This window comes from Mobula birostris, chromosome 32 (assembly GCF_030028105.1).
Source record: "Mobula birostris isolate sMobBir1 chromosome 32, sMobBir1.hap1, whole genome shotgun sequence".
NCBI classification, from domain to species: Eukaryota; Metazoa; Chordata; class Chondrichthyes; order Myliobatiformes; family Myliobatidae; genus Mobula; species Mobula birostris.
Genome location: NC_092401.1, coordinates 22422440 through 22450035, shown reverse-complemented (window position 1 = coordinate 22450035; position 27596 = coordinate 22422440). Strand labels below are relative to the sequence as shown.

At 43.6% G+C, this 27596-nt stretch overlaps 1 protein-coding gene across 1 annotated transcript in view; it reads left to right on the top strand.

Annotated features, from left to right (window-relative positions):
- The window catches only part of LOC140191227 (uncharacterized), a 129005-nt gene extending 106783 nt beyond the window's left edge, over nt 1–22222 (top strand). The window contains exons 26-32 of the mRNA XM_072248416.1: nt 1087–1281; nt 2817–3052; nt 4540–4606; nt 5989–6080; nt 14713–14881; nt 16777–16863; nt 21836–22222. Coding sequence (XP_072104517.1) covers nt 1087–1281; nt 2817–3052; nt 4540–4606; nt 5989–6080; nt 14713–14881; nt 16777–16863; nt 21836–21877 — 888 coding nt within the window. The 3' untranslated portion in view covers nt 21878–22222. The remainder of the gene's footprint in view (nt 1–1086; nt 1282–2816; nt 3053–4539; nt 4607–5988; nt 6081–14712; nt 14882–16776; nt 16864–21835) is intronic.
- The last annotated feature ends 5374 nt before the right edge of the window (nt 22223–27596 follow it).

The window sequence follows — 27596 nt, the reverse complement described above, 5'->3', positions numbered from 1 at the left end:
AGGAGTTGTAAAGTTTGATGGCCACAGGCAGGAATGACTTCCTATGACGCTCTGTGTTGAATCTCGGTGGAATGAGTCTCTGGCTGAATGTACTCCTGTGCCCAACCATTACATTATGTAGTGGATGGGAGACATTGTCCAAGATGGCATGCAACTTGGACAGCATCCTCTTTTCAGACACCACTGTCAGAGAGTCCAGTTCCATCCCCACAACATCACTGGCCTTACGAATGAGTTTGTTGATTCTGTTGGTGTCTGCTACCCTCAGCCTGCTGCCCCAGCACACAACAGCAAACATGATCGCACTGGCCACCACAGACTCGTAGAACATCCTCAGCATCATCCGGCAGATGTTAAAGGACCTCAGTCTCGTCAGGAAATAGAGACGGCTCTGACCCTTCTTGTAGACAGCCTCAGTGTTCTTTGACCAGTCCAGTTTATTGTCAATTCGTATCCCCAGGTATTTGTAATCCTCCACCATGTCCACACTGACCCCCTGGATGGAAACAGGGGTCACCGGTACCTTAGCTCTCCTCAGGTCCACCACCAGCTCCTATCACAGTAACTTTGTCTAATGCTGTACCTGGAGACTCTATCACAGTAACTCTGTCCCTGGAGACTCTATCACAGTAACTCTGTCCCTGGACACTCTATCACAGTAACTCTATCCCTGGAGACTCTATCACAGTAACTCTGTCCCTGGAGACTCTATCACAGTAACTCTGTCTAATGCTGTCCCTGGACACTCTATCACGGTAACTCTGTCTAATGCTGTCCCTGGAGACTCTATCACAGTAACTCTGTCTAATGCTGTCCCTGGAGACTCTATCACAGTAACTCTGTTTAATGCTGTCCCTGGAGACTCTATCACAGTAACTCTGTCTAATGCTGTCCCTGGAGACTCTATCACAGTAACTGTGTCTAATACTGTCCCTGGTGACTCCATCACAGTAACTCTGTCTAATGCTGACCCTGGAGATTCTATCACAGTAACTCTGTCCCTAGACACTCTATCACAGTAACTCTGTCCCTGGAGACTCTATCACAGCCTATTCCTGAACGTGGTTCTCCACTTTGTGCTTGCAGACTGACGACAGGCACTTGGAGGTGATCACCTACATCGGCCTCATCATCTCCCTGCTCTGCCTCGCCGCCTCCATCGCCATATTTGTCAACTGCAAATCCATCCAGAATGCTAACACCAATCTTCACAAGCACCTGAGTATCACCCTCTTCCTGGCACAGTTCGTCTTTCTGATCGGAATGCGGATTAAACAGCTGGTAAGAAAACCAAATTACCAAAACCAAACTCTAATTCTCATAGAGTTTCTGAATGTGCAGTTGGTCAAATTCTGCAGCAAAGCCAGACTTAATGTGGGTGTAGTGGGATCTCAGCCCCTGCCCTCCCACCACTCTCCTCTGGTGTCCTCTCCTTCCGTTTGCTCATCGTGACCAGCGTGCCATCCCTTTAATCAGATCCTCATTGCAATGGTAGGCAAAGCCTCCGAGCATTGGAGACTCACCCCTACCCCATGGTCTTGTCACCACAAAACGTTGCCCTTTCCCTCCCTCTGCCCTCCTGCCCAGTGACCTCACGGGACACTCCAAACCTCCTCATTCACATTCACCCTGGGGTGCAGTGGATTACCCGTCACTGAGTTTCCCGGTCACTGGAGAATGAGTGACATCAGCACACTTTGCAGATCTGGAGCTACAACAAGTTATTTTGTAAAAGGTACCAAAGTTGTTCTCAGTTTATGGACTCACAAGAGTTTGTAAACACTGGAAATCTGGAGCAAATCACAAAGGAGCTGGAGGAACAGAGGAGGTCAGGCAATGGGAAACGTCTAATGTCTGTGTCCCTTCATAGATACCCACTGACCCTTGGAGTTCCTCCATCTCCTTTGTGCATTATTCTAATTTTATCACTAAATTACTACTCATTAATCAATCTTTGGTGTTTATCACCACCGTGTTCTTTCTGTTTGCAGATTATCTCTTCCACTGTGTACAGGTGGTTGTGTACTGATTTATGTCAAGAGTCTCTGTGTTAGTGTCTCCGAGTTACACACACAAAACGCTGGAGAAACTCAGTGGGTCAGCCAGCATCTATGAAGGGGAATAAACAGTTGAGATTTCAGGCTGAGACCCTTCATCAGTATTGGACAGGAAGGTGGCAGAAGTCAGAATCAGAGGGCGAAGAGAGGGGAAGGAATACAAGCTGACAGGTGATGGGTGAGATGAGGTGAGGGGGAAGGAGTGTGGGTGGGCGGGGGGTTGAATACAGCAGCCGGGAGGTGATAGGTGAGATGAGGTGAGGGGGAAGGAGTGTGGGAGGGGGAGGTGTATGAATACAGCAGCTGGAAGGTGATAGGTGAGATGAGGTGAGGGGTAAGGAGTGTGGGTGGGAGAGGTGTATGAATACAGCAGCCAGGATGTGAGAGGTAAAGAAGTTAAAGGGCTGAAGAAAGAGGAATCTATCGGACGGGAACATGGAGCAGGGGAGAAAGGGAAGGATGGGAACCAGGGTGAAGTGATGGGCAGGAGAAGAGAAAAGGTAAGAGGGGAGCTGGAAAAAGTTGTGTTTCTCTCTGTGTTCCAGTTCCAATGTCAGTCTGTTTCTGACTCTGTGTTTTTCTCTGTATCCATGTGAATGTCTTTAATTGTAGTTATCTCTCTCTGTTTCTTTCCACGTGTGTAACCGTCTGTGTGTCTCTGACCCGTCTCTGCATGTTCCTGCCTGCATCCCTGTCTCTGACCCCCCTCTGCTTTTGCCCCGAGCTGCCCACTATCCACTGTGTTGCCTCTTTCTTTAGGTTATGTGCGCCCTGATTGCCGGGTGTCTGCATTACCTCTTCCTTGCCGTCTTCGTCTGGATGTTCCTGGACAGTTTGCAGCTTTTCATCATGTCCAGAAACCTGACAGTCACCAATTTCACTCGCACACATATCATCGAACGAAGATACCTGTACGTTTCTGCTTATGGTGTTCCTGCTGTGATAGTCATTATCTCAGCGGCAATATACCCCGGAGGCTATGGAACAGAAACCACGTGAGTATTAAATGATAAGGAAATGTGATAGAGTGATACAACTGACTGTGACGCAGAAAGAGGCCACTTGGTCCATCAGGTCCATGCTAGCTTCCTGCGGACTTAGCCCATCAGTCCCATTGCCCCTGTCCTTATCTCCCTCTACCCCTGCATCTTATCCTCCCACACATGGCCATCAACTTCCCTTTGATGCTTCCCCACCCACCCACAGCAAGGGGTAATTTACTGTCAATAACACACCGTTGGGATGTGGGATCAAACCGGAGCTCTAAGGGAAATCCTGACACGGTGATGGAGACAACATGCAAACTCCACTTGGACAACAACCAAGGTCAGGATTGACCCGGGTCCCTGGAGGCAGCGGCGCAATTGGCTGCACCACTGCCCTAACGCAGGACGTGATCTGAGTCCTGTACCAGCTCTGAGAGCAAAGCATAAAATTCACCCGATATCCTTCATCTGAAACCTTGATAATATTGTATTAAATATTCTCCAGGTGGAGACTGCATGGAGAGGTGTGGGAAGCTGTGGTGAAACTTGTGAAAAGGAAAAGACTTGCGAGGGTTATTGTGGGTATTGTCTGAGTTGCTCCCGGGTACTGGAAAGGGTTTGAGTTCACCTGCTGACAGATCCTGTCCCAACTGATCTCAGCTGCTGTACCACTGAGAAGTGTGAGATTGGCCAAGGGCCAGAGGAGAATCCTCAGAAGGCATAGGGGCAACAGAAGTCTACCAATCAACCATGACTGGAACCCATTTCCCTAGTTGTGGTCCACAGCTCTTTACACCCTGATCCATCACCCACTTCGGCAGCCTGTTGACCTGTGATCAAAGGGGAGAGTTTGCAATGACCTGATATCCTACTGATCTCCACCCAGGGACCTGCAGAATTGAGTCTGGCTGAGATCCCAGCATCACAGAACATTGCAGAGCTAGTCGGCTAATCCCCTCATCTTCTTCTGGGATTGACCACAGTGAGAGAGGCAAACAAGGCTTCTGTTGAAACACCAAATGCCTGATGCTGTGAGACTTGGTCACTATCAACCCCAGTTTCTGCATGTGGGGCAGGGAGGGAGATGGGGTGACGCCCCTCCCCGTCCTTCTCAAGTGACTCTGCCCTCACAGTTTTACAGCAGATGCCCAACTCTGGATGGAGGTTGAATTCCAATGCAGAGCTGAGGAGGAGTCACATTGTCACTGGTGCTGTCATTAGAGGAGAAATCAGAGCCAAGTCCTGTCTGTAGTTTCAGACTTACAGAACTTATCCCAGAAAACTATATCAAAGGAGAGCGCAGGCCATTTTTCCCCACATTCAGGCCAACATCCCTTAACCAATGGCATTGATTGGTCATCAGCGCACTGTTATTGTTTGGGATTTTGCCAATCAGAGATTGGCTGCCGCTTTCCTGCACTGTCAATCCGCTGATGTTCTCAATGTATTTCACAAACCGACTGCCACCCAGTGACGAAACTCTTCCATCCTCGCAGCTGTTGGCTGAAGCACGAGTCGGGGTTTAACTGGAGTTTCCAAGGCCTGGTCTGTTTCGTGATTCTGGTAAGCTTCCTGTTTCTCTCTGCACGGCAACCGTTCCAGACCGGGGTTCTCCAAAAGCTCAGCGGGGAAGGATCACAGTCAGGGGTGGTGCCTCTGCTGAGGGGCTGTGTCCAGTGTAACAACCCCTTACGAATCACTCATGGACTGTGAGAAGCATCGGTGTCCTCTCAATGTTAATGTGTCTGACACTCAGTGTGGTCAGCACATTTGATAACTGAAGAAATATCAGTGAACCTGCCCCTCAAGTGTGTGTCTCAATTGCACCTCTGACCTAGGAGCTGGCCTTTGACCTCTGATCTGTTGCTTTCACTCCGAACCCTGAGCCACTGCCCACATCAACCCCAACCCTGTGTTATCCTGAACCCCAGCCACTGACCAATGCAAAGGATGCACCCAGCCTGCACATCCTGAGTAGTTTCCTCCATCATTCCCCAGACCCTCTCTGAGTTGTGTGTGCACTGGGCCCAGTGATAATGGAATCCTTATGGTTGCTTTCATCCCTTTGAGACATTGGCACATTTGCAGATTAGGTACCACTTTACCCCAAGTGTTGGGACAGTTTGTAAAATGCTTCACACTTTGGAGTTCATGAAAGATTTTGATCAAAAAGCAAGTTCCTGTTGTTTCAGTATGGTATCTCTTTCCACCATCTTCATCATCCTATAATTTATCACTGAGTAGGGTGGACCTAGGTTTGGGTTTGGTTGTGTCCGCCTGCATAATTAAAAGGAGCAGCAAGGAGGAATAGGCAGGTTGAGGGGCACCGGGTCTTTGATTCAGGGCAGGATGGAGGAAAGAAGCAGAGAAACTGGGGGCCTGCTTCCCAATCTTCTGAGCTGGAATTCCCAGCTGACAGATCCCACTGACTCAGCATAGTGGTGAATGGTGAACAATTCCCAGTTAATTCCTCTCCTTGGTTTCCCAGTTAATCCCAATGCATCCAGATCCTGTGGAAAATTGCATCCCCTGAGTCACAACTGGAAGAATGTTGGTTTTCCAAAATGTATGAGTGGAGAGTTTGAGGGGGAGACAAGGGGGACAAGCAGAATTTTAGATAAATCAAGAGAGATTGTCATGGGCAAAGCCAACAAATATTGAGGAGTAAGTGTGAGTGGCAGTGAGAGAGAATAGAAAATGAGAGGGGTGAATTCACTGTGGGATTTGGAGGATCCATTCTGCCTTTCTCATTGAAACTCACTCTTCCTCTCTCTCACCCTCTTTTACTCTTCCCTCTATCATTCCTTCTGTCTCTCTCTCTCTCACTCTCTCTCTCTCACACACACACACTCATTCACACAGGCACACTCACTCACTCACACACTCACACACTTTCTTTCTTGCAATCTCTCTTTCTCTCGCACTCTCTCTTTCTCTCTCTCCAGGTCAATACAGTCCTTTTATGTTTGACTCTCTACTTACTGAGACGCCATTTCAACTCGCGCAACAAGGAGGTGTCGAAGCTGAAGGAAACCAAGTAAGTGACTTGATGGATGTATATAAGATGATATGAGGCATACAGTGGACAGCCAGCATCTTTCTCCCAGAGCAACAATGGCTAATACAAGATTGCATAATTTAATGTGATTGGAGGAAAAGTAATGGTGGGGGTGGGGTGCGATCTTGGAGGTAAGTTGTTCACACAGGGAGTGGAGGGAGTGTGGAGCACACTACCAGGGGTGGTGGTAGAGGGGGGTACATAAGGGGCATTTGAAAAACTCTTAGATAGACACATGGATGAAAGAAGAATGAAGCCCTATGGGGGAGGGAAGGATTAGCTTAATCTTGGAGTAAGTTAAAAGTTTAGCACAACATCATGGGCTGTAGGGTCTGTACTGTGCCGTGTTCTCTGTTCTATGTTCCACTATGTGTCCATCACTAGCCTGGCCTCTCGGGACCCTGACATGGGGCAGAGTCCTGGCATGGAAGCTGCTGTTGTTCATGACCTGGCAAAACACAGAGACACTCCTACTGAGAGCCAACAGCACATGACCCATGTGGCTAGGGCCCAAATGTCTGAGGCATCCTTGGTGTTACAAAGCAAATATATGCACTTGCATCCTCTTTAGATAATTAGAGGGAGGGGACGCCAACATCTCCTTGCACATACCTCACCTTTCAGAATCAGAATCATGTTTGTTTTCACTGAAAGACTTCATTATCACTGACATACTGATGGTCACTTTATTAGGCATATCTGTTAGATACACCAACACCTTCTGCTGCTGTAGCCCATCTGCTTCAAGGTTTGATGTGTGTTCAAAGAACCTTTTCTGAACACCACTGTTGTAATGTGTGGTAATTTGAGTTACTGTTACCTTTCTTTCAGCTTGAACCAGTCAGGCCATTCTCCTCTGACCTCTCATTAACAAGATGTTTTTGCCCTCAGAACTACATTTATCTGTGGTTTTTTCCATTCTCTGTAAACTCTAGATCAGCCTTTCTCAACGTTTTTGTACTCGAGGAACCTTTGAAATAATTTTCAGGTCTCTAGGAATGCTTGCATATAAATTATTACATCTGGAGCTCCCATTACATTATCATGATCAGTATTGTCAATGTTCTTTTGAGCAGAGAATGAAGTTTTAGCCTGCCTTTTTTGAAGTAAACAGATAGTTAAGCTTAGCTTACCATTCTTAAAATTACTCTTTATTTCCTTCACAAATTTTACAAACTCATAAGGCGAACATAATAAATTTCTCAATGCTGGGTCAAACTTGAGATCAGTACACAGGGATTTCACCTTCAAATGAAATGAGACGATTTCTATCCTTGCTCTTGATGCTTGTTAAACAAGAAAAAGCTTGCTCACACATGTAAGAAGTTGAAACTGCAGCAAAATGTTCATTGCTTTCCTATGAATGGCAGGATACTCTTTTTTTCACAGAAATCCAAAAGTTGTCCAAGGACAGGTCAGTGAATCTCATCGTGAGTGCAAAATCAGACTGCATCTCACAAAGTTCTTCCTCTTCTCTCAAAGTCAAGTTCTAAGGCTGAGCAGAAGATTCAGAGAAGGGATCCTACCCCAGTCATTCACGTGTTGAAAGGAGGGAAAAATAGTCTTCAATTTTGTTCTGCAGTTCTTCCAGGTCATTTTCAATAAGACTTGAGACTTTCTGATCCTTCCTCACTCTCAAGCCCAAGCAACAGTAGAAATATTTCAAGATTTCCTTTTGCAGCATGATTTTTCCAAAGTTGGTTACCTTTTAAATCCAAAATTCTTGTCCCTTGAAGTTAAAATATTTTCTCCAGAGCCTTATTCAACTTGTTCATATGATGAAAAATGTATGTTACGTAGGCTAGTTTCTGCAACCATTCTTCATCTTCAAAGCACTTAGGAAAATCTAGCCTACTATTTTCTTGAAAGTACTCTTGCAATTCACCCTTCAGCTCAAGCACCTTGTTGAGAACTCTTCCTCCGATAAGCTACTGGATTTCTGTATGAAACGGGGATTTATGTGTTGTGCTCTTTGTCTAGGTCTTCACAAAGTTTTTTTGAATATTCTTAAGTGCACTGGTCTAAATGCTACTAAATAATTTGCTTCTTGAATCCTTTTACTAACTGTGAATTTATTTTCAAAAGCTTTAATCTGTTTATTTTGAGATTCCAATAGTCGTTCAAAATAATCAGCACTTTACATGTCATGTGGCTGTGATTTGTAGTTAAGTATATTTTCAATTTTGCTGGAACCATTGCTATATTTATAAGTTATTTGCTACAAACTAGGCACAATGGAATAGGACAACGTGGATCACCAGTCCATGTAAAACCCATTGATCACTTTCGACCCCCCATTACTTTTGCCTCCAGGACCCAGTAGAGGCTGGTGGACGACTTCTGGGCATTGTGGCTCTGCTGAAGTCCCGAGCACCGAGGGTGGTCGGTCACTGGTGCGTGGGCACACCCCAGCTGGCAGCTCTCCACATCCGGACCCTGCAGAGATCCCTGTATAGCGACCATCCTCCAGACAGCACACTTCCTCTGCCGGGGACACTGCCTGCAGGAGGACACATGGCTTCCAGTGGGCAGCATCAGCCCTGTCACTTTGAGGGAACTGCCTCACTTTTACCGAGAGCTGTTGAGAATGGCGTCTCATCTCATCTAGACAGGGTGTTCCTGCACTGGTGGAGGAGAGTGCCCTGGCTGCTAGGGGGACTGGTCCCGATCCTATCACAGTGAGTGTCAAAAGGGTTTTGGCTGCATCACCACCCGATAGGCTGGAAGCCCTCGTAGGACCCAGGCCTCGGGATACTACACTGGAGAGGGTCCCACACAATGAGAACCATCTTGCAGGGATGTCCACTGTGTTCTTCCGCCACTCTCCAAAGCATTTCTTCTATGTGCTGCTCCTACACACCTTTCACTTCCTCGCCTTTGTCTGCCAACTGGACTCACCTTGGCGAACTGTTTTACGATCTGGCAGCGAAAGAAGTCCTCAGTGGAAACCTCTTTACACAGGAGTCCTTCCACTGTACATTGGGGACCGGGGAGTGGTAGGTGTTGCGGTACTGTACAACAGATCTTTAAGCAGGTTCTCTGATACCCCATCCTCCTGTCTATTCTGTGGCCGAGAGGAGTCAGTGTAACAGGCTTATATGAAGTCTGAGAGGCTGTAGCCCCTGTTTAATTATCTGAAGGGTCTTCTGCTCAGGTTCTGGTTGCAATTCAGCCCTGCGTTCCTTGTATAAGGGCACCCGGTATGGGAGGGGGCGGGTCGCAAGGGGGATATATTGGTGGGCTTACTCCTGAGCCTAGCCAAGATGGCCATCACGGGTCTAGGTGGCAGAAACCCGAAAACTCTGCCAGTGCCAACTGCCTGCTCCTCTTCCGAGGACATGTTCGTGCCCGGCTGACCTTTGAGAAGGAGCATGCGACTACAATGGTACATTGGGAGATTTCCGAGAGCCAGGGAATTGACTGTTTTATAGACAGTAATAATCATATTTTACTTTGAATGTATTCACTGTTTTGTAAATACTTTGTTTGTACTTAGTGTATTTGTTGTTTATATAGACTCGAATTGTTTTGTTAAAAAAGACAGACTTTTTGTGTCCGTTGTTGCACTAGTGCAGTGAAATGATCAGAAGATTGTAATTCTTCATCATTAGCCTTATCAGAAATAGCCGTAGGCCAAGGCCTAGAGTTCTGTTCCATCTCACGCCTCCTCTCCAAAAGTCGGCACAATTTCCCTCCAATGTTAGACCACACCTGAAGACTTTGTTCGCTCCCATAAGTCAGTCGGCGGTGTATAAGGGGAAGTTGGGGGAGGTAATTTGGGACAGAGAGGCTGACGTCACCGCCCAAGTTGGGCGAGTTTGTTCGATATTTGGACAACATGCTTCACGTTCCTTATCACCTTACCATCCTCCCACCCGTGCAGTACAGTGCTCACCAATTATAAGCCTGCCATCCTCTCCTCTGTGCAATACAGCGCTCACCAATTATAAGCCTACCATCCTCCCCTCCGCGCAGTACAGCGCTCACCGTCAGCCGACCATTCTCCCCTCCGAGCAACACAGCACTCACCTTTTATCAACGGCCTCCCCTATATGGCGTTAAAACCTGAGAATGGACTCAAACACGGTCCGAATCCGCAATGCCATACTGGGCGAAGAGACCTCAAACGAGATTGTTAGCGGGGCTGCTTGGTCACTGCTCACCACTGTGAGCATTGCGCGAAGTTCAAAAAACGATGTTTAGTTTTTTAATCATGATCTCTAGCACAGTGCCTAGCGACCGCTCACAGAACATTGGTTGAGATACACTTATCTAAATACTGTTCTACATGAAAATCCCAGGGTATCAGCAGTTTCCGAGATACACAAGCCATCCCATCAGGGCACCAACAATTATTTCACATTCAAAGTCACTCAGATCACGCTTCTTCCCCATTCTGATAAACAACTGAAACTCTTGACCATGCCTGCATGCTTTTATGTATTGAATTACTGCCACATGATTGGCTAATTATATATTTGCATTAATGAGCAGGTTACAGATGTGTGTAATGAAGTGACCACTGAGTGTATATCATGATATTTCTTGTTTTGTAACAGCAAATCAACTCTGTCATTATATTAGTATATTGTTTTACAATTGATCTCTGGTGAGTGAGTGGGATGAGAATTAGCAGGTTCCCAGGAAGGGTCTCTGTCCATGGTGCTGATCTCTGCTGATGGTGGCACTGGAAGTGGGGTGCTAGTCAGGTCATTGGCCGGAGATTGTTGGTGGAAATGTACCTGTGTACATGCCATGTAAGCACAGTGTCAGGACTGACATGGTTGCTGCCACTTACCCTCAAACCCAATGACCGGGAATGGGCACACAGACAATGGAAGGTTGATGGTATCACCAAAAGATGGGACACAGCATTAAGGTCTCATTCAGGAGGTACTTCAATAACCTGAGCATGACCAAGCAGAGCCAACATTGTATCACAAAGGGAAACTCATGTTTCCTGTTGTCAATCTAATAATAAATAAGATAGAGAAGGAGGAGCCATTGGGTTTTCAGAAGCCATTTGGACTTTATGACAGAAGTACTCCTTCTGCAATATAGATCTGCATAGACAGATGAAGTGATTCTGAGCAGCCCTGAAGGCTTCTTCCCACTCACCCTCAGGATCCATTCTTGTCTATGGAGCCAGGGGTGCTTGGCAGTAACACAGCCAAATCCATCAGTCACCATAAACACAAGTAAAGCATCTCTAGCCCTGTCTTCCCAAACTCTATTAGCCAGGGGCCCTATCATCCAGTCGATTTAATCCTGTCTATCAACCCTGAGGGATGTTCACAGGCCAAAGGCAATAACCTGCTGGTCTATCCTGAGTGTCCGACACATCAGACATGTGTTTGGCTTCTAAGTTCTTCATGTAAAGAAGAGGCCATCTTACTCAACATCAACATGACCAGATGATCTCACATTGTTGTGTTGTTGTTTGTGCACAAATTGACTGGTGTGCACTGCAGAGAAGGTTTACCAGGCTGATTCCTAGGCTGGGTTGATGTTCAAGAGACATTTAAGCAGAATGGAACTTCACTCATTGTAGTTTAGAAGGGTGAGAAGGGCCCACTTTGCAAAATAGAAGATTATGAAGGAGATAGAGAAGGTGTGAGAGGATGCTGTTCATTACGTAGAGTAATGAACAGTTTCCAGATAGGGGGTGACACATTACAAAATGGAGTCGGGAGAGACTTCTTTACTTGAAAGATTGTGAGTCTCTACCCCAGAGTGATGCAGATGTGGAGTTATTGAGAGCCAAGGGGTTTGTGGAGTGCAGGAAAGTATTGTGGAAGCCAAGATTAGACCAACCACAATTTTACCAAATGACAGGGAAAGTTCAAAGAGGAAACGTCTGCACCTTCTTTGTGTCTTATGTAGCACAGCATCCTGAATTAGCAATACAGTGGCACGCAAAAGTTTGGGCATGCCTGGTCAAAATTTCTGTTACTGTGAATAGCTAAGCAAGTAAAAGATTAACTGATTTCCAAAAGGCATAAAGTTAAAGATGACACATTTCTTCAATATTTCAAGCAAGAAAACTTCTTTTATTTCCATCTTTTAATGTTTCAAAATAAGAAAAAAGGAAAAAGGCCCAAAGCAAATGTTTGGGCACCCTGCATGGTCAATACTTAGTAACACCCCCTTTGGCAAATATCACAGCTTGTAAATGCTTTCTGTAGCCAGCTAAAAGTCTTTCAATTCTTGTTTGGGGGATTTTCACCCATTCTTCCTTGCAAAAGGCTTCTAATTCTGTGAGATTCTTGGGCCGTCTTGCATGCACTGCTCTCTTGAGGACTAACCACAGATTCTCGATGATGTTTAGGTAGGGAGCCTGAGGGCCATGGCAAAACCTTCAGCTTCCAGCTGTTGAGGTAGTCCATTGTGGATTTTGAGGTGTATTTCGGTTCATTATCCCATTTTGGAAGCCATCCTTTTTTCACCTTTGCCTTTTTTACAGATAGTGTGATGTTTGCTTCAAGAATTTGCTGGTATTCAATTGAATTCATTCTTCCTTCTACCAGTGAAATTTTCCCCATGCCACTGACTGCAACACAAGCCCAAAGCATAGTCATAGTCATACTTTATTGATCCCAGGGAAATTGGTTTTCATTACAGTTGCACCATAAATAATTAAATAGTAATATGTAAATTATGCCAGGAAGTAAGTCCAGGACCAGCCTATTGGCTCAGGGTGTGGCTCAGGGGAAGGAGTTGTAAAGTTTGATGGCCACAGGCAGGAATGACTTCCTATGACGCTCTGTGTTGAATCTCGGTGGAATGAGTCTCTGGCTGAATGTACTCCTGTGCCCAACCATTACATTATGTAGTGGATGGGAGACATTGTCCAAGATGGCATGCAATTTGGACAGCATCCTCTTTTCAGACACCACTGTCAGAGAGTCCAGTTCCATCCCCACAACATCACTGGCCTTACGAATGAGTTTGTTGATTCTGTTGGTGTCTGCTACCCTCAGCCTGCTGCCCCAGCACACAACAGCAAACATGATCGCACTGGCCACCACAGACTCAGAGAACATCCTCAGCATTGTCCGGCAGATGTTAAAGGACCTCAGTCTCCTCAGGAAATAGAGACGGCTCTGACCCTTCTTGTAGACAGCCTCAGTGTTCTTTGACCAGTCCAGTTTATTGTCAATTCGTATCCCCAGGTATTTGTAATCCTCCACCATGTCCACACTGACCCCCTGGATGGAAACAGGGGTCACCGGTACCTTAGCTCTCCTCAGGTCTACCACCAGCTCCTTAGTCTTTTTCACATTAAGCTGCAGATAATTCTGCTCACACCATGTGACAAAGTTTCCTACCATAGCCCTGTACTCAGCCTCATCTCCCTTGCTGATGCATCCAACTATGGTGGAGTCATCAGAAAACTTCTGAAGATGACAAGACTCTGTGCAGTAGTTGAAGCATGATCGATCCACGCGCGTGCTTAACAGTTGGAGAGGTGTTCGTTTCATGAAATTCTGCACCCTTTATTCTCCAAACATACCTTTGCTCATTTCGGCCAAAAAGTTCTATTTTAACTTCTTCAGTCCACAGGAATTGTTTCCAAAATGCATCAGGCTTGTTTAGATGGCCCTTTGAACCTTTTCAATAGAACTTTTCCCAAGAGACGATTCTCAGCACAAGGTAGCGGCAAACGGCCGGACCTACCTAGCGAATGCGTCGACACAGAGACATTTCCCAACTCAAGGTAGCGGCAAGTGGCCAGATCTACCTAGCAAAGGTGAGGACACAAAGAGACAGTTCCTTATCTAGACACAGCAAGGCCCCGATCTTGCCTTGGTGGTTGAACCTGAAGGCGTTACAGGGGAGAACACAGGCAAAGGAAGCAGGCGAGGCTTCAGAAGGAAGGGGAAGGAGAGGGAACAGTCCAGCACTGAAGCTGAACCCAGAAGCTGTTTATGTAGCCAGCCCAAAATGACAATCATGTGCCTCAATTAAAGCACCAACAGAACAAGGAAAAACCGGAAAACCTGGAATAAGGATCGATGGACTGGTCTGTGAACTGCAATGTGGACTTCAAGGACTGGACCATGACAGTTACTAAGTACTGCCATGCAGGGTGCCCGAACTTTTGCTTCGGGCCCTTTTCCTTTTTTGTTATTTCGAAACTCCAAAAGATGGAAATAAAAAAGTTTTCTTGCTTAAAATATTAAAGAAATGTGTCATCTTTTATGCCTTTTGGAAATCAGTTCATCTTTTACTCGCTTAGCTATTCACAGTAACAGAAATTTTGACCGGGGTGCCCAAACTTTTGCATGCCACTGTATATTGCTGCTCCTCTGCCATGACTGGGTCTAAATCCTGTGACTCATTTTCCCACCATTTCATGGGAGCACCTGCACCAGAAGGAAAGCAGCACTTCTAGGCAGTGGCACACCATCGCCTTCTCAAGGGCAGTTTTGATGCAATAAGCAATATCCTGTCCAGTGATGCCTGGATCCCATCAATATATCCAATAAACACAAGAATATGCTGTTGGCTGCTGAGAAAACCCTGAGGGTATGAAAGATCCCACATAAAAGGAATTTCATTATTCCTGTGTTTTTCATTCACCTAGTGTTTTTTATCTTCATCTCTACAGATCCCTAACAATTAAGGCTGCAGCACGGATGTTTGTTTTGGGATCCACATGGATCTTTGGAATATTTCAAGTTAATAAGAGCACTACAGTGTTCTCCGACTTATTCGTGATCATCAACAGTCTCCAGGGTCTGTTCGTTTTCCTTATTTACTGCATTCTCAATCGCCGGGTAAGAATCTCTTCCCTACAGACACATACTGTGAATCGTTGGGCATTCGGGGTGTAAAGGAACAGAGGAACCCAGGAGTATGAGTTTGAAAACAGTGTCAGAGGTGGACAGGATGGTGAGAAAGGCATTTGGCACATGGGCCTTCATTGGTCAGGGCAATGAGCATTGGAGATAGGACATTATTTTGTAGTTTCATAAGTTGTTGGTGGGGATGCACTTGGAATACTGTATATACTTTCGTCACCCTGTTATCAGAAAGTCATGGTTAAATTGGAAAGAGTGGAGACAATATTTGAAGATGTTTCCAGGATTAAAGGGCCTGAGTTATAGGGAGAGGTTGACCAACTTAGGTCTCTATTCCTTGGAACGTAGGAGAAAGAGAGTCAACCTTGCAGAAATGTTTAAAAGTATGAAAAACATAAATAAGATGGGTGATGTCTTTTCTAGAGGGTTGGGGAGACCAGAACTAGGGGACATAGATTTAGGATGAGAGGGGAAACATTTAAAAGGGACCTGAGACGTAGAGGGTGGTGAGTATATGGAATAAGCTGCCAGAAGAAGTGGTTGAGGCAGATACAGTGGTATAATTTAAGAAGTATTTGGTTATGTACATGGAGGGTTGGGGGTTTGAGGGTTGTGAGTTGAAAGGAGCAGACTCAATGGGCCGAATGGACCAATTCTGCTTCAGTGTATCATGGTGTAACACAGGAATTTGAAATTAATGGGTGGGCACCATGGTTGGCATGAGCTTGTTGGGTCGAAGGGCCTCTATCCAAACTGTATTGCTCTGTGACTCCACAACTCCATGAATTTCCCCTCCCGATCTGACTCTCCGCATATAATCATCATAGTGATGAATGGTTAGAGAGTCTTTTACTGAACTATGAATTTGAAGTAGGAGTCAGCACATGGTCCGTTAGGTTTTCATCACCATTTAAATCTGATCAGGCTGATGTGATTGTAACCTCTAATCTTCATTTTCATCCCCCCTTTATAGCCTTTCATCCCCTTATCCAGAAGCTCTCCGCTTCTGTAATTTTTTTCAAAGACCATGATTTCATTCCTCTTTGATAAAAGAAGTTTAGTGTTGTGGATAGCCGGGAGAGCACTCTCAGGCTACAGCCAAACCTTGATCAGTTAGTAAAATGGGCAGAACAGTGGCAGATGGAATTTGATGATGGTAAGCATGAAGTGATGAGAACAAGTAAGGGTAGGACATACACAATGAATGAAATGTTCTGAAGGAATTTTGAGGGACAAGGAGCCCTTGACATGCAGTTTCAGAAATCCTTGAAGATGATAACATGGAGAGTTGTGTACTGGGACCCTAAGTTGCCTCTGTACATTCATTTAGTCTTTTGATAATCACTTATCCTCTTCTTTTGACGTTGGTGGTTTGGCATGACACCAGGGCAATCTGCTTCCTCAAGGCACTTTCCAGTCCCAGTATTAGTTCTATGAACTACTTCCATGGGAGGCAATGTAGAAGGTCTAATCATATCTGACCGAGTAACTTGGAGATTTCCTTCTGTCTGAGTGATCCACTGAAGGTGCCAATGAGACTATTTGAATTGTAATTCTTACTTGGCCTTGGGACTCTGAAGAGTGATTGAAAGATAGTTTTATTCTACTAGGGAGGAATTAACAAATTCTTTAAAGCATGCTACAAAATAATAGTGTATAAAGGTTTCTCTCACCACTCAATACCATGTTATGACACTTGCATAATCATTACAAAAATAAAAAGAGAGGACCATTGCAAAGATAAATGCCAGAAAATGGAAAAAAAGGCACAAAATTTATGATTAGCGCAAAGAATTAAATGATTTTATTGTGTAGAAATAAAATTCATTAATACTGGGTGTGACTAATGCGTCATTCTCATTTCATTGAAGGTGGTTGATGTATTCCAGAAATGGTTGACCAGTAAACAGAAGAGCGACAGCATATTGTCCACAGAGGTGGAGATGAGCACTACTGAGGTGAGAAGCTTTATCCAGAAGGACAGAAATCTTCAGAAGGTCAGGCTGTGTTTGTGGAGGCAGAAATAAAGTGAGTGTCTTAGGTCGATGATATTAATGGTTCTTTTTTGACATCTGGAGAAGAAGAAAGAGTGAATGTTTTAGGAACCTACTTTCGTCCAATTAGGCATGGACTCAGAAGTGGGAAATAATTCACAGACAATCACCACCCCCATCAAGAGCACATCAATCCACTTACCCCTGAGATTCAATGATGTCATTCAGTTCATTCCATCAACATCCTGGAGCTGTCACCATTAACTAACTGAACCAGACCAGCCACATTTACTGTAATGTACATGTGGAATGCGCAGCCAGAGGAAGTGCTTGAGTCAGGTACAAAAGCAACTTTTAAATGGTAGTTGGATGTAAATAGATAGGAAAATTTTAGAGAAATTGGGGCTCAAATCAGACAAATAGGATAAGCTTGGATAGGGCATCCTGGTTGGCATAGACTAGTTGGTCCTGAGGCCTGTTGCCTTGCTGTTTCAGAGTCGGAATCAGTGTCTTGGAACAACTTGAAAGATCTCAGAGATGGCATTTGAAATAATGGGCAATTGATTAAAACCCGATGCAAACCGTGCTGTTGCTTGCATGGTGGGTGGGCGTCGGGGGGGGGGGGTGTGGAGCAGTATCAGTGCTTTTGCTGGTGCAAGTGGAGGAAGCTGAGGAGGAGGTCTATACTTGTGCATGGAAGGGGGAGGGAGCGTCTTTGGGATTCTGATGTTTCTGTCAGTCAATCCTTGGTGTATTTTGTTTTGTGGATGTCTGCAAAGAGTGAGAGTTTCAGGCTGTATACTGTATACTTTCTCTGATATTAAATTAACCATTTGAACACCAGGAAACCAGGGCAAAGCTGATCTAGCTGAATGAGAAAATGTAAACAACAGGAATTCTGCAGATGCTGTAAAGTTAAGCAACACACATCAAAGTTGCTGGTGAATGCAGCAGGGCAGGCAGCATCTGTAGGAAGAGGTGCAATCGACGTTTCAGGCCGAGACCCTTCGTCAGATCTAACTGAAGGAAGAGTGAGTAAGAGATTTGAAAGTGGGAGGGGGAGGGGGAGGGGGAGATCCAAAATGATAGGAGAAGACAGGAGGGGGAGGGATGGAGCCAAGAGCTGGACAGGTGATTGGCAAAAGGGATACGAGAGGATCATGGGACAGGAGGTCCAGGAAGAAAGATGGTGGGGGGGGAACCCAGAGGATGGGCAAGGGGTATATTCAGAGGGACAGAGGGAGAAAAAGGAGAGTGAGAGAAAGAATGTGTGTATAAAAATAAGTAACAGATGGGGTACGGGGGGAGGTGGGGCATTAGCGGAAGTTAGAGAAGTCGATGTTCATGCTATCAGGTTGGAGGCTACCCAGACGGAATATAAGGTGATGTTCCTCCACCTGAGTGTGGCTTCATCTTTACAGTAGGGGAGGCTGTGGATAGACATGTCAGAATGGGAATGGGATGTGGAATTAAAATGTGTGGCCACTGGGAGATCCTGCTTTCTCTGGCGGACAGAGTGTAGGTGTTCAGCAAAGTGGTCTCCCAGTCTGTGTCGGGTCTCGCCAATATATAAGAGGCCACATCGGGAGCACCGGACGCAGTATATCAACCCAGCCGACTCACAGGTGAAGTGTCGCCTCACCTGGAAGGACTGTTTGGGGCCCTGAATGGTGGTAAGGGAGGAAGTGTAAGGGCATGTGTAGCACTTGTTCCGCTTACACGGATAAGTGCCAGGAGAGAGATCAGTGGGGACGGATGGGGGGGACGAATGGACAAGGGAGTCACGTAGGGAGCGATCCCTGCGGAAAGCAGAGAGAGGGGGGGAGGGAAAGATGTGTTTAGTGGTGGGATCCCGTTGGAGGTGGCGGAAGTTACGGAGAATAATATGTTGGACCCGGAGGCTGGTGGGGTGGTAGGTGAGGACCAGGGGAACCCTATTCCTATTGGGGTGGCGGGAGGATGGAGTGAGAGCAAATGTACGTGAAATGGGGGAGATGCGTTTAAGAGCAGAGTTGATAGTGGAGGAAGGGAAGCCCCTTTCTTTAAAAAAGGAAGACATCTCCCTCGTCCTAGAATGTAAAGCCTCATCCTGAGAGCAGATGCGGCGGAGACGGAGGAATTGCGAGAAGGGGATGGCGTTTTTGCAAGAGACAGGGTGAGAAGAGGAATAATCCAGATAGCTGTGAGAGTCAGTAGGCTTATAGTAGACATCAGTGGATAAGCTGTCTCCAGAGACAGACAGAAAGATCTAGAAAGGGGAGGGAGGTGTCAGAAATGGACCAGGTAAACTTGAGGGCAGGGTGAAAGTTGGATGCAAAGTTAATAAAGTCAACGAGCTCTGCATGCGTGCAGGAAGCAACGCCAATGCAGTCGTCAATGTAGCGAAGGAAAAGTGGGGGACAAATACCAGAATAGGCACAGAACATAGATTGTTCCACAAAACCAACAAAAAGGCAGGCATAGCTAGGACCCATACGGGTGCCCATAGCTACACCTTTAGTTTGGAGGAAGTGGGAGGGGCCAAAGGAGAAATTATTAAGAGTAAGGACTAATTCCGCTAGACGGAGCAGAGTAGTGGTAGAGGGGAACTGATTACGTCTGGAATCCAAAAAGAAGCGGAGAGCTTTGAGACCTTCTTGATGGGGGATGGAAGTGTATAGGGACTGGACATCCATAGTGAAAATAAAGCAGTGGGGGCCAGGGAACTTAAAATCATCGAAAAGTTTAACAGCGTGAGAAGTGTCACGAACATAGGTAGGAAGAGATTGAGCAAGGGGGGATAAAACCGTGTCGAGGTATGCAGAAACGAGTTCGGTGGGGCAGGAGCAAGCTGAGACAATAGGTTGGCCAGGCCAGGCAGGTTTGTGGATCTTGGGTCGGAGGTAGAAACGGGAAGTGCGAGGTGAGGGAACTATAAGGTTGGTAGCAGTGGATGGGAGATCCCCTGAGCGGATAAAGTCGGTGATGGTGTGGGAGAAAATGGCCTGGTGCTCCTTAGTGGGGTCACGATCGAGGGGTAAATAAGAGGAGGTATCCGCGAGTTGTCGCTGTGCCTCGGCAAGGTAGAGGTCAGTACGCCAGACTAGCTGACTGAGAATTTGATACAGCTTTTACATTCTCATTTGATGAGGTTACCTGTAAAACTACATTTTGACAATAGAATGACATCTACAGGGAGAGTTAATTGAGGAACAGACTAGTTCCAGATTGCAGAATAAAATGATTACCACAGGTATAGCAATAAATCCAATCTTCTGACACAACAATGAGTAAATGCTCCTGCATAATTAGTGAAGTCCCTGAAACTTGGGTGTCATCGCTGCTGTATTCGATGTCTCTACTTTAGTCTGCATTTTCCTGTTACCACATTAGAACAGTACACGTCACTATTTCTGGTCACCGAATTATAGGAAAGATGTTAATAAAATTGAGAGAGTACAGAGGAGGTTTACTAAAATGTTGCCTGGGTTTCATCTCCTAAGTTACAGAGAAAGGTTGAACAAGTTAGGTCTTTATTCTTTGGAGCGTAGAAGGTTGAGGGGGGACTTGATAGAGGTGTTTAAAATTATGAGGGGGATAGATAGAGTTGACATGGATAGGCTTTTTTCATTGAGAGTGGGGAAGATTCAAACAAGAGGGCATGAGTTGAGAGTTAAGGACAAAAGTTTAGGGGTAACGAGGGGGAATTCTTTTACTCAGAGTGGTAGCTGTGTGGAACGAGCTTCCAGCAGAAGTGGTTGAGGCAGGTTCAATGTTGTCATTTAAAGTTAAATTGGATAGATATATGGACAGGAAAGGAATGGAGGGTTATGGGCTGAGTGCAGGTTGGTGGGACTAGGTGAGAGTAAGAGTTCAGCATGGACTAGAAAGGCCAAAATGGCCTGTTTCCATGCTGTAATTGTTACATGGTTATATGGTTATATTTATTATTAGCCCTCACAATTCTTTCCACTACAACACAGTTTTATTATCACTGACATGTGTTGTGAAATTACTTGTTTTCTGGTCCCAGAACTGTGCAATCCATAAGCGTTACTCAGAGTTACAAAATAAATAGTGCAAAAGGCAACTGGATAGAGTTCATGGTCTGTTCAGAAATCTGATGATAGAAGTGTCCTATACCTCGTCCCTAACAAGAAGAAGGCATGTCCCGGATGGCGAGGGTCTTTAAAGATGGATACGCTTTCTTGAATCTCCTCGAACTCCTCATAAAAGAGATGGTATTTGAGCAGGGCTGAGCCACACAGGAGTCTGGACAGAGTGGAGCTATAAGCTCAGCACACATCCTTGACTGTCAGTGAGGAGGAGATGTTGTGACTGATCCATAATGATGGTTCCTGACAAGGAACTCTATGACTGTGAATCACTTGGTGACAATAGTGGGCCTGACACACTGCTGGATTCCTACAACATTCTCTCATGGTCCCAGCTCAAGACCCACAACCCTCCCAACCCACCAATTTAAGTCCCACATTGGTGGTGGTGACTGTTCCTGACAATGGACAGCGAGTCCACACAGCAAAACTCTAATCCATGCAAATGGTGAAATTGTTTCTGCCTCCACTTGGCCTTTTGCTGCCCTCTGCCTTTGCATGAGATCTGATGATTGAATAACCAGTCAGTTTGCTCCCCTTGCTGGGAGTGGTGTCTGCAGGGTCTTTGCAAGATATCCTGGCCTTGCCCCATCCTCTGCCCACCACACACAAGAAGGCACCAGCTTTCCAACAGACTATTGTGGGTCAACACGGGTGAAGAACACACTGTGGTTCTCATTCCCATTCAAGTCCTCCTGCTGACCATGAATCCCAAGGAGCTTTGACTCTCCTGGCAGAACCCCCAGGGCAGTGAATAGATGAATTCTACCTCTTTAAAGTTGGTTAACTCGATTTTGCCTGGACCAAGACAAATAATAGCTATCTCATTTTGTTTTATCTAGACTTATAAAGTAATACAAACAGACGCATTCAACACCGAATGACAAGATTCTACTCAGCGGAGTTTCTTTCTTTCATTCTCTTTCGTTCTCGCTGTGCATCTGGCTCTGAAGATTGTGGGTTCAAGACCCACTCCCAAGAATGGAAAGCTGCCTTGCAGGAGTGGTCACACCAGCAGAATTACTTGGCTTGTACTGAGCTTGTGAAAAGGCACGATCTAACTGGAATTCTAAAAGTGTGTGCATATGAAAGTGAGTCATTATAAGAATATGTGTGAAATTTGCTGTTTTGATGAGAGTGATTATAAATAAATGTCAAGATTGTTGCTACACTTCCAAGTTTTATGCAGATATCCTGTTATTTTGATTGTTGTTCCTTATGAGATATATGACTTTGGTGCCAATATTGTTGAGATCTTTCCTGAAGTCAATGTGAGATACCAGATTTGAACTTCACCTTGTCCTATCATGTCGTGTCGGTACAGCTTTGACATAAAGATCAAATACAGAATGCACACCAGACTCGGCCAACCTATGGCTCATGCAGCAAAAGTGGCGCATTGGATGATTAGAAGTGGCGCATTGCACCCCAGTGATAATAATAAAAAAGTAAGCCTACTCATGCAAAATGTATTAACCAAAAACCGATTTGTAGAAAAAAAAACTATAACAGGAATTCAAGTAGCTTAGAGCTAGAAATGGGTTTTACTGGGAATAAATCTAAAGCTTAGCAATTATTTTTAGCGATTTTATTATTTCGTGCATATCTTTTCGCGAATGTTATCTTCCTTCACATTAATCTGTTTTCAATTTTAAAAAATATTCAGTGAGTCAAAGAAAGAAAGAAGGACTTTGTTCTGCAGTTGTTCCATAACTGTTCAATACATGTTTGATCCTGAGGCGCCGGGCATCTGCACCAGCGGTGCGTCGCAGGTTTTTGCCAGTCAGTTTACAATTGACACTCGTGCGCTACGGAGTTGTGCTTTGTTCGTCCTTTGTGAACATCTGCAATCTTGTACTTTTTCAAAACTTAAGCCTTGTTTTTACATTCAGTTACCCTTCACAGTGCAAAACGAAATGAGCAAAAAAAAAGCAGAAAGTGATAGTCAGCATGAATTCAATGAACAGTGGGAAAATGAGTTCTTATTTATCGTGGGTCTGTCAGGAAAAACGTTGTGCATTGTTTGTGAAAACACTTTCTCACATAATAGAAGACATGATCTTAATGGATACTATAAAACACAACATCAGACTGAAATAGAAGGAAAACTGAAGTTAGTGCTTGGGTCTGAGTTTCGGAAAGAATATGTGATTAAGGAATAGGAAGAAATCAAATATATTTTGTCGTCTTTTCTTAAAAGTCTCATTAAGGTAAGTAATGTTTATCTTGTTTTTATATTTTATATCATGTAAAATGCTAAATATGTCTATATTAACATATTTTTACAAGAATTGAATAGGGGTACAAGAGTTGTATGGCGCATCTGAACTCGTGCATGAAAAAATTGACACATGGAATGTAAAAGGTTAGCCACCCCTGCTCTAACGGATACAGAACCCATGCAGTAGATAGGTACAGAACTTGGATATGTGCACAATTCATGTTCATACATAAGCACTCACTACACAGACCTGAAGTACATGTATAGCAGAAATTTACACACACACACAAAAAAGACAAACACGCACACACAGACCTGAAGCACATATGCAGCAGAAACACACAGGCACGCACACTCATACAAGCTTGCACGGATGCACACCAACAGACATATGCACGTGTACAGGCACACACACACATACACCACTTTGAGTTTCCGATTGTAGCCTGTGATTGGGTAACTCAGCACCAGAGAAGCATCACGCCTCTCCTCTTCTGCCTTTATAACTGGAAACTCACTGCCAGTGTAGTGCGCTACATCCCTTTAAAAACCATATGTACAAGAAATAAATATGATATTTTTAGTAGGAATAAAGCTCTTTATTTATGAATTTGTTCATGCTTCAAAATCACGACTGTTGATCAAAATTTATAAAATAGAAGTATCTTAAAAAAGTAAATCTTATTGTACTAAGAGTCTACTGTGTAATAATTAAATGTGTATGAGATTTTGAACTGTAGAAAGATGGTTGTACACGGATTATCACATGGTGAGAGGAATGACCCCTGTCGTACCAGAGAGATGGATGTGGCAACATGAGCTAGAGATGTTACTTCAGGGGTCTGACCTGAAGACCCATGAGATGTGTTCTTGGGGCAGCCCATTAGAGCAGCTGTCACCTTCACCGCCCTCAGAGACAAGATCACTGTCTCCAAGCAAGGCCATCTTTCAGCCCAAATATTCCCCACAACCAGCACAGCTCCTGGGGGCGGGGACTGGGGCTGGAGGGATCTATGGGGTGACCCTGAAATGGTTCGCAAATCCCACCACAAATCCCTTCTCCTCTTCCCCCATCATTCCACCAACATCTGTTGTATGAGGTCCAGTAGAACTGGAACCTCAGGGAATTGGAGAAGGAGTCTCTCTCTGTTAGCCCATAGACCCTGTTTTGGGCCAGGTCAATGCCTCCTGGTCCTAAGGATATTCCCTCTGTTTTTTGAGTTGAGGTTGAACTCCAGGGATTTATAGGAACAGTTATTAGTGCCCACTGTTTCCTTCCATTGTGAACCCCACTGAAGATGAAGGTGGCTTGTTGAGGACATTGCTGCTGGCCCATTTCTACTGAAGTTGCTCTAATCTGCTCTGGTGCACCTCTGGTGCTTTCCCCCAACCTCGTCATTCATAGATTCCTCCTCCACCCACGGTCCCCCTCCATCCTCTCTGCTCTGGTGGAATGGGAAACGGTGGAGACCACAAAGTGAAAATCTACCTCCTTTGGGACCTGGATCTTGGTGAGTTTTTTTGTTGTTCTCTGGGCCTTCAGTTATAATAAATCCATAAATCAGCAGTACAAGAGAGGAATAGTGGGGTATGGTTCATGGATTCATAGACCATTCAGAAATCATTTGGTGGAGAAGAAGAAACATTTCCTAAAATGTCAGTGTGGGTCTTCATTTTGAAGACGTGGTGCTTTAATAAGGGAGAGTCCATCATTTTGGACCCTCACCATCTGGGACATGTGCTTTTCTCATTTTTACCATCAGGAAGGAGGTACAGGAGCCTGAAACCCTACACCCATCATTTCAGGAATAGCTACTTCTGCTCCACCATCAGATTTATGAATGGTTCATGAATTCTACCTCACTATTCCACTTCTGCTCTATTTATTTATTTTTGTAAGATATAGTCATTTTTTTCATTTTTAAATCTTTTTATTAATATAATCTTCTACAGCTATAAAATACAGAAATCCAACAAATTAGTATATATATAATTAATAAAGTTGAAAAAAACATATATATGCTAATGAAAAAAAAATATAAAAGAAAAAGAAGGAAAAAAAGAGAACCCCAGCTAAATAAAAAAAACCCCACTAACTATAAAACAAAAAAGAGGGAAAAAAATATTAGGAACCAACTCCCGGAGTGATACATCTTACAATCATTTATATATATATAAAAAGAAAAAGAAAACAACAACCAGCAAACCACATTTATATAATATAAAATTGGAAGGAAACCGTGTAAATTGATTCAAATTAAATGATAATATTTAGCAAAAGAGCCCCACCTTCTCTCAAAATCAAATCAGGGGTCAAAAGTTCTACTTCTAATTTTTTCCAAACTAAGACATAACATTACTTGGGAAAACCATTGAGTTAGTGTAGGAGCAGAGGTATCTTTCCACTTCAATAAAATAGCTCTTGCCAACAATGTAACAAATGCAATTACATGTTGGTTTGAATATGAAATACCCTGAACATGATGCGGAACTATTCCAGATAGAACAGTCAATGTATTAGGTTGTAAATTAATTTTCAAAGCTTCAGAAATTGTAGAAAATAAAGATTTCCAAAAAGATTACAACCAAGGACATGACCAGAACATATGTGACAAAGTAGCTACTTCATTTTTGCACCTATCACAGTAATTATCTATATTAGGGAATATTTCGGATAGCCTCCCCTTTGTTAAATAATAGCAGTGAACAATTTTAAACTGAATTAAACAAAGATTGGCACATATTGAAGAAGAATTAACCATTTTCATAACTCGCAACCAGTCTTCATTAACAAAAGTCATATTAAGTTCTCTCTCCCAATCTTGTTTAATCTTTAATGAGAGGTTATCTTTTTGTAGTAAAAATAAATTATAAATTCTACCAATGGAACCTCTCACTAAGGGATTCATATTCAAAATAGTGTCCAACATATCAGATTCTCGCATATATGGAAATGTAGAAACATATTTTTGTAAAAAATGTCTGACCTGTAAATATTGCAAGAAATGTGTGTAAGAGAGAGAATATTTACTAATTAACTCTTCAGACGACATCAGTCGACCTTCAGTAAATAAATCTGCAAAGGAACCAATCCCCTTATTTCTCCATAAAAGAAAAATGGGATCGTTAAATTGAAGGTTTAAATAGCCAATTTCGAAATACAGGACTAGACAATTTAAATTGTTTGAAATTTAAAAAGTTGTGAAACTGAAACCAAATCCGTAAGGACTATTTAATAACAGGGTAGAAATTTAAGTTAGAGATTTTAGCAAGTTGTAAAGGTAATGGAGCTCCTAATAATGAAGTTAAATAAAATTGGTTAATAGCTTTAAATTATAAATCAATCCAAGCTGGTTTTTGGTTCTTATTGAGCCAATATAACCAAAAACATAACTGTCGAATATTAACAGCCCAATAATACAATCTTAAATTAGGTAGCACGAGTCCACCCTCTTTTTTTTAGATTTTTGTAAATGAAACTTATTAACTCTTGGTTTGTTATTATTCCAAATAAAGGACGAAGTAGTAGAATCAATTTGATCAAAAAATAGGTATATTTTGAAAAATATATAAAAATCTAGGTAAAATCATCATTTTCACGGCATGAATATGACCTATTAAAGAAAGTGTAAGAGGATTCCATCTTGAAAATAATTGTTTCATACAGTCCAATAAAGGAACTACATTAGCTTTATAAAGATCTTTATATTTTATTGTAATGATAATACCCAAATATTTTTTAAAACTTCACAATTCTAAATGGAATATCCTTATATATAAAAACAGGAACATTTAAAGGAAAGAATTCACTTTTATTTAAGTTTATATCCTGAAAATTTTCTGAAATCATTCAATAATTCCAAAAGATTAGGAATAGATTCTTCAGGATTCGAGATATAAACCAAAAGATCATCTGCATAAAGAGAAATCTTATGTATGGTCCCATTTATAGAAATACCATGAATATTTTTAGCTTCGCGAATTGTTATAGCCAAAGGCTCCAATGCGAGATTAAATAATAAAGGACTTAATGGACACCCTTATCGAGTACCTCGTGAAAGTAAAAAGAAGGGAGACCTAAGATTATTAGTAATGATGGTAGCAATAGGGTTCTTATAGATCATTTGAATCCACTTATTAAAATTATTACCAAAGCCAAATCTCTCTAATACATTAAACAAATAAGTCCATTCAACTCTATCAAATGCCTTTTCTGCATCCAGAGAAATAACACATTGAGGTATTTTGGATAATGGTGAATATATAATATTCATCAATCTCTGAACATTAGAAAAAGAGTAACGGCCTCTAATGAAGCCTATTTGATCCATAGAGATAATTTTAGATAAAATATTTTCCAAACGGTTAGCCATTATCTTGGA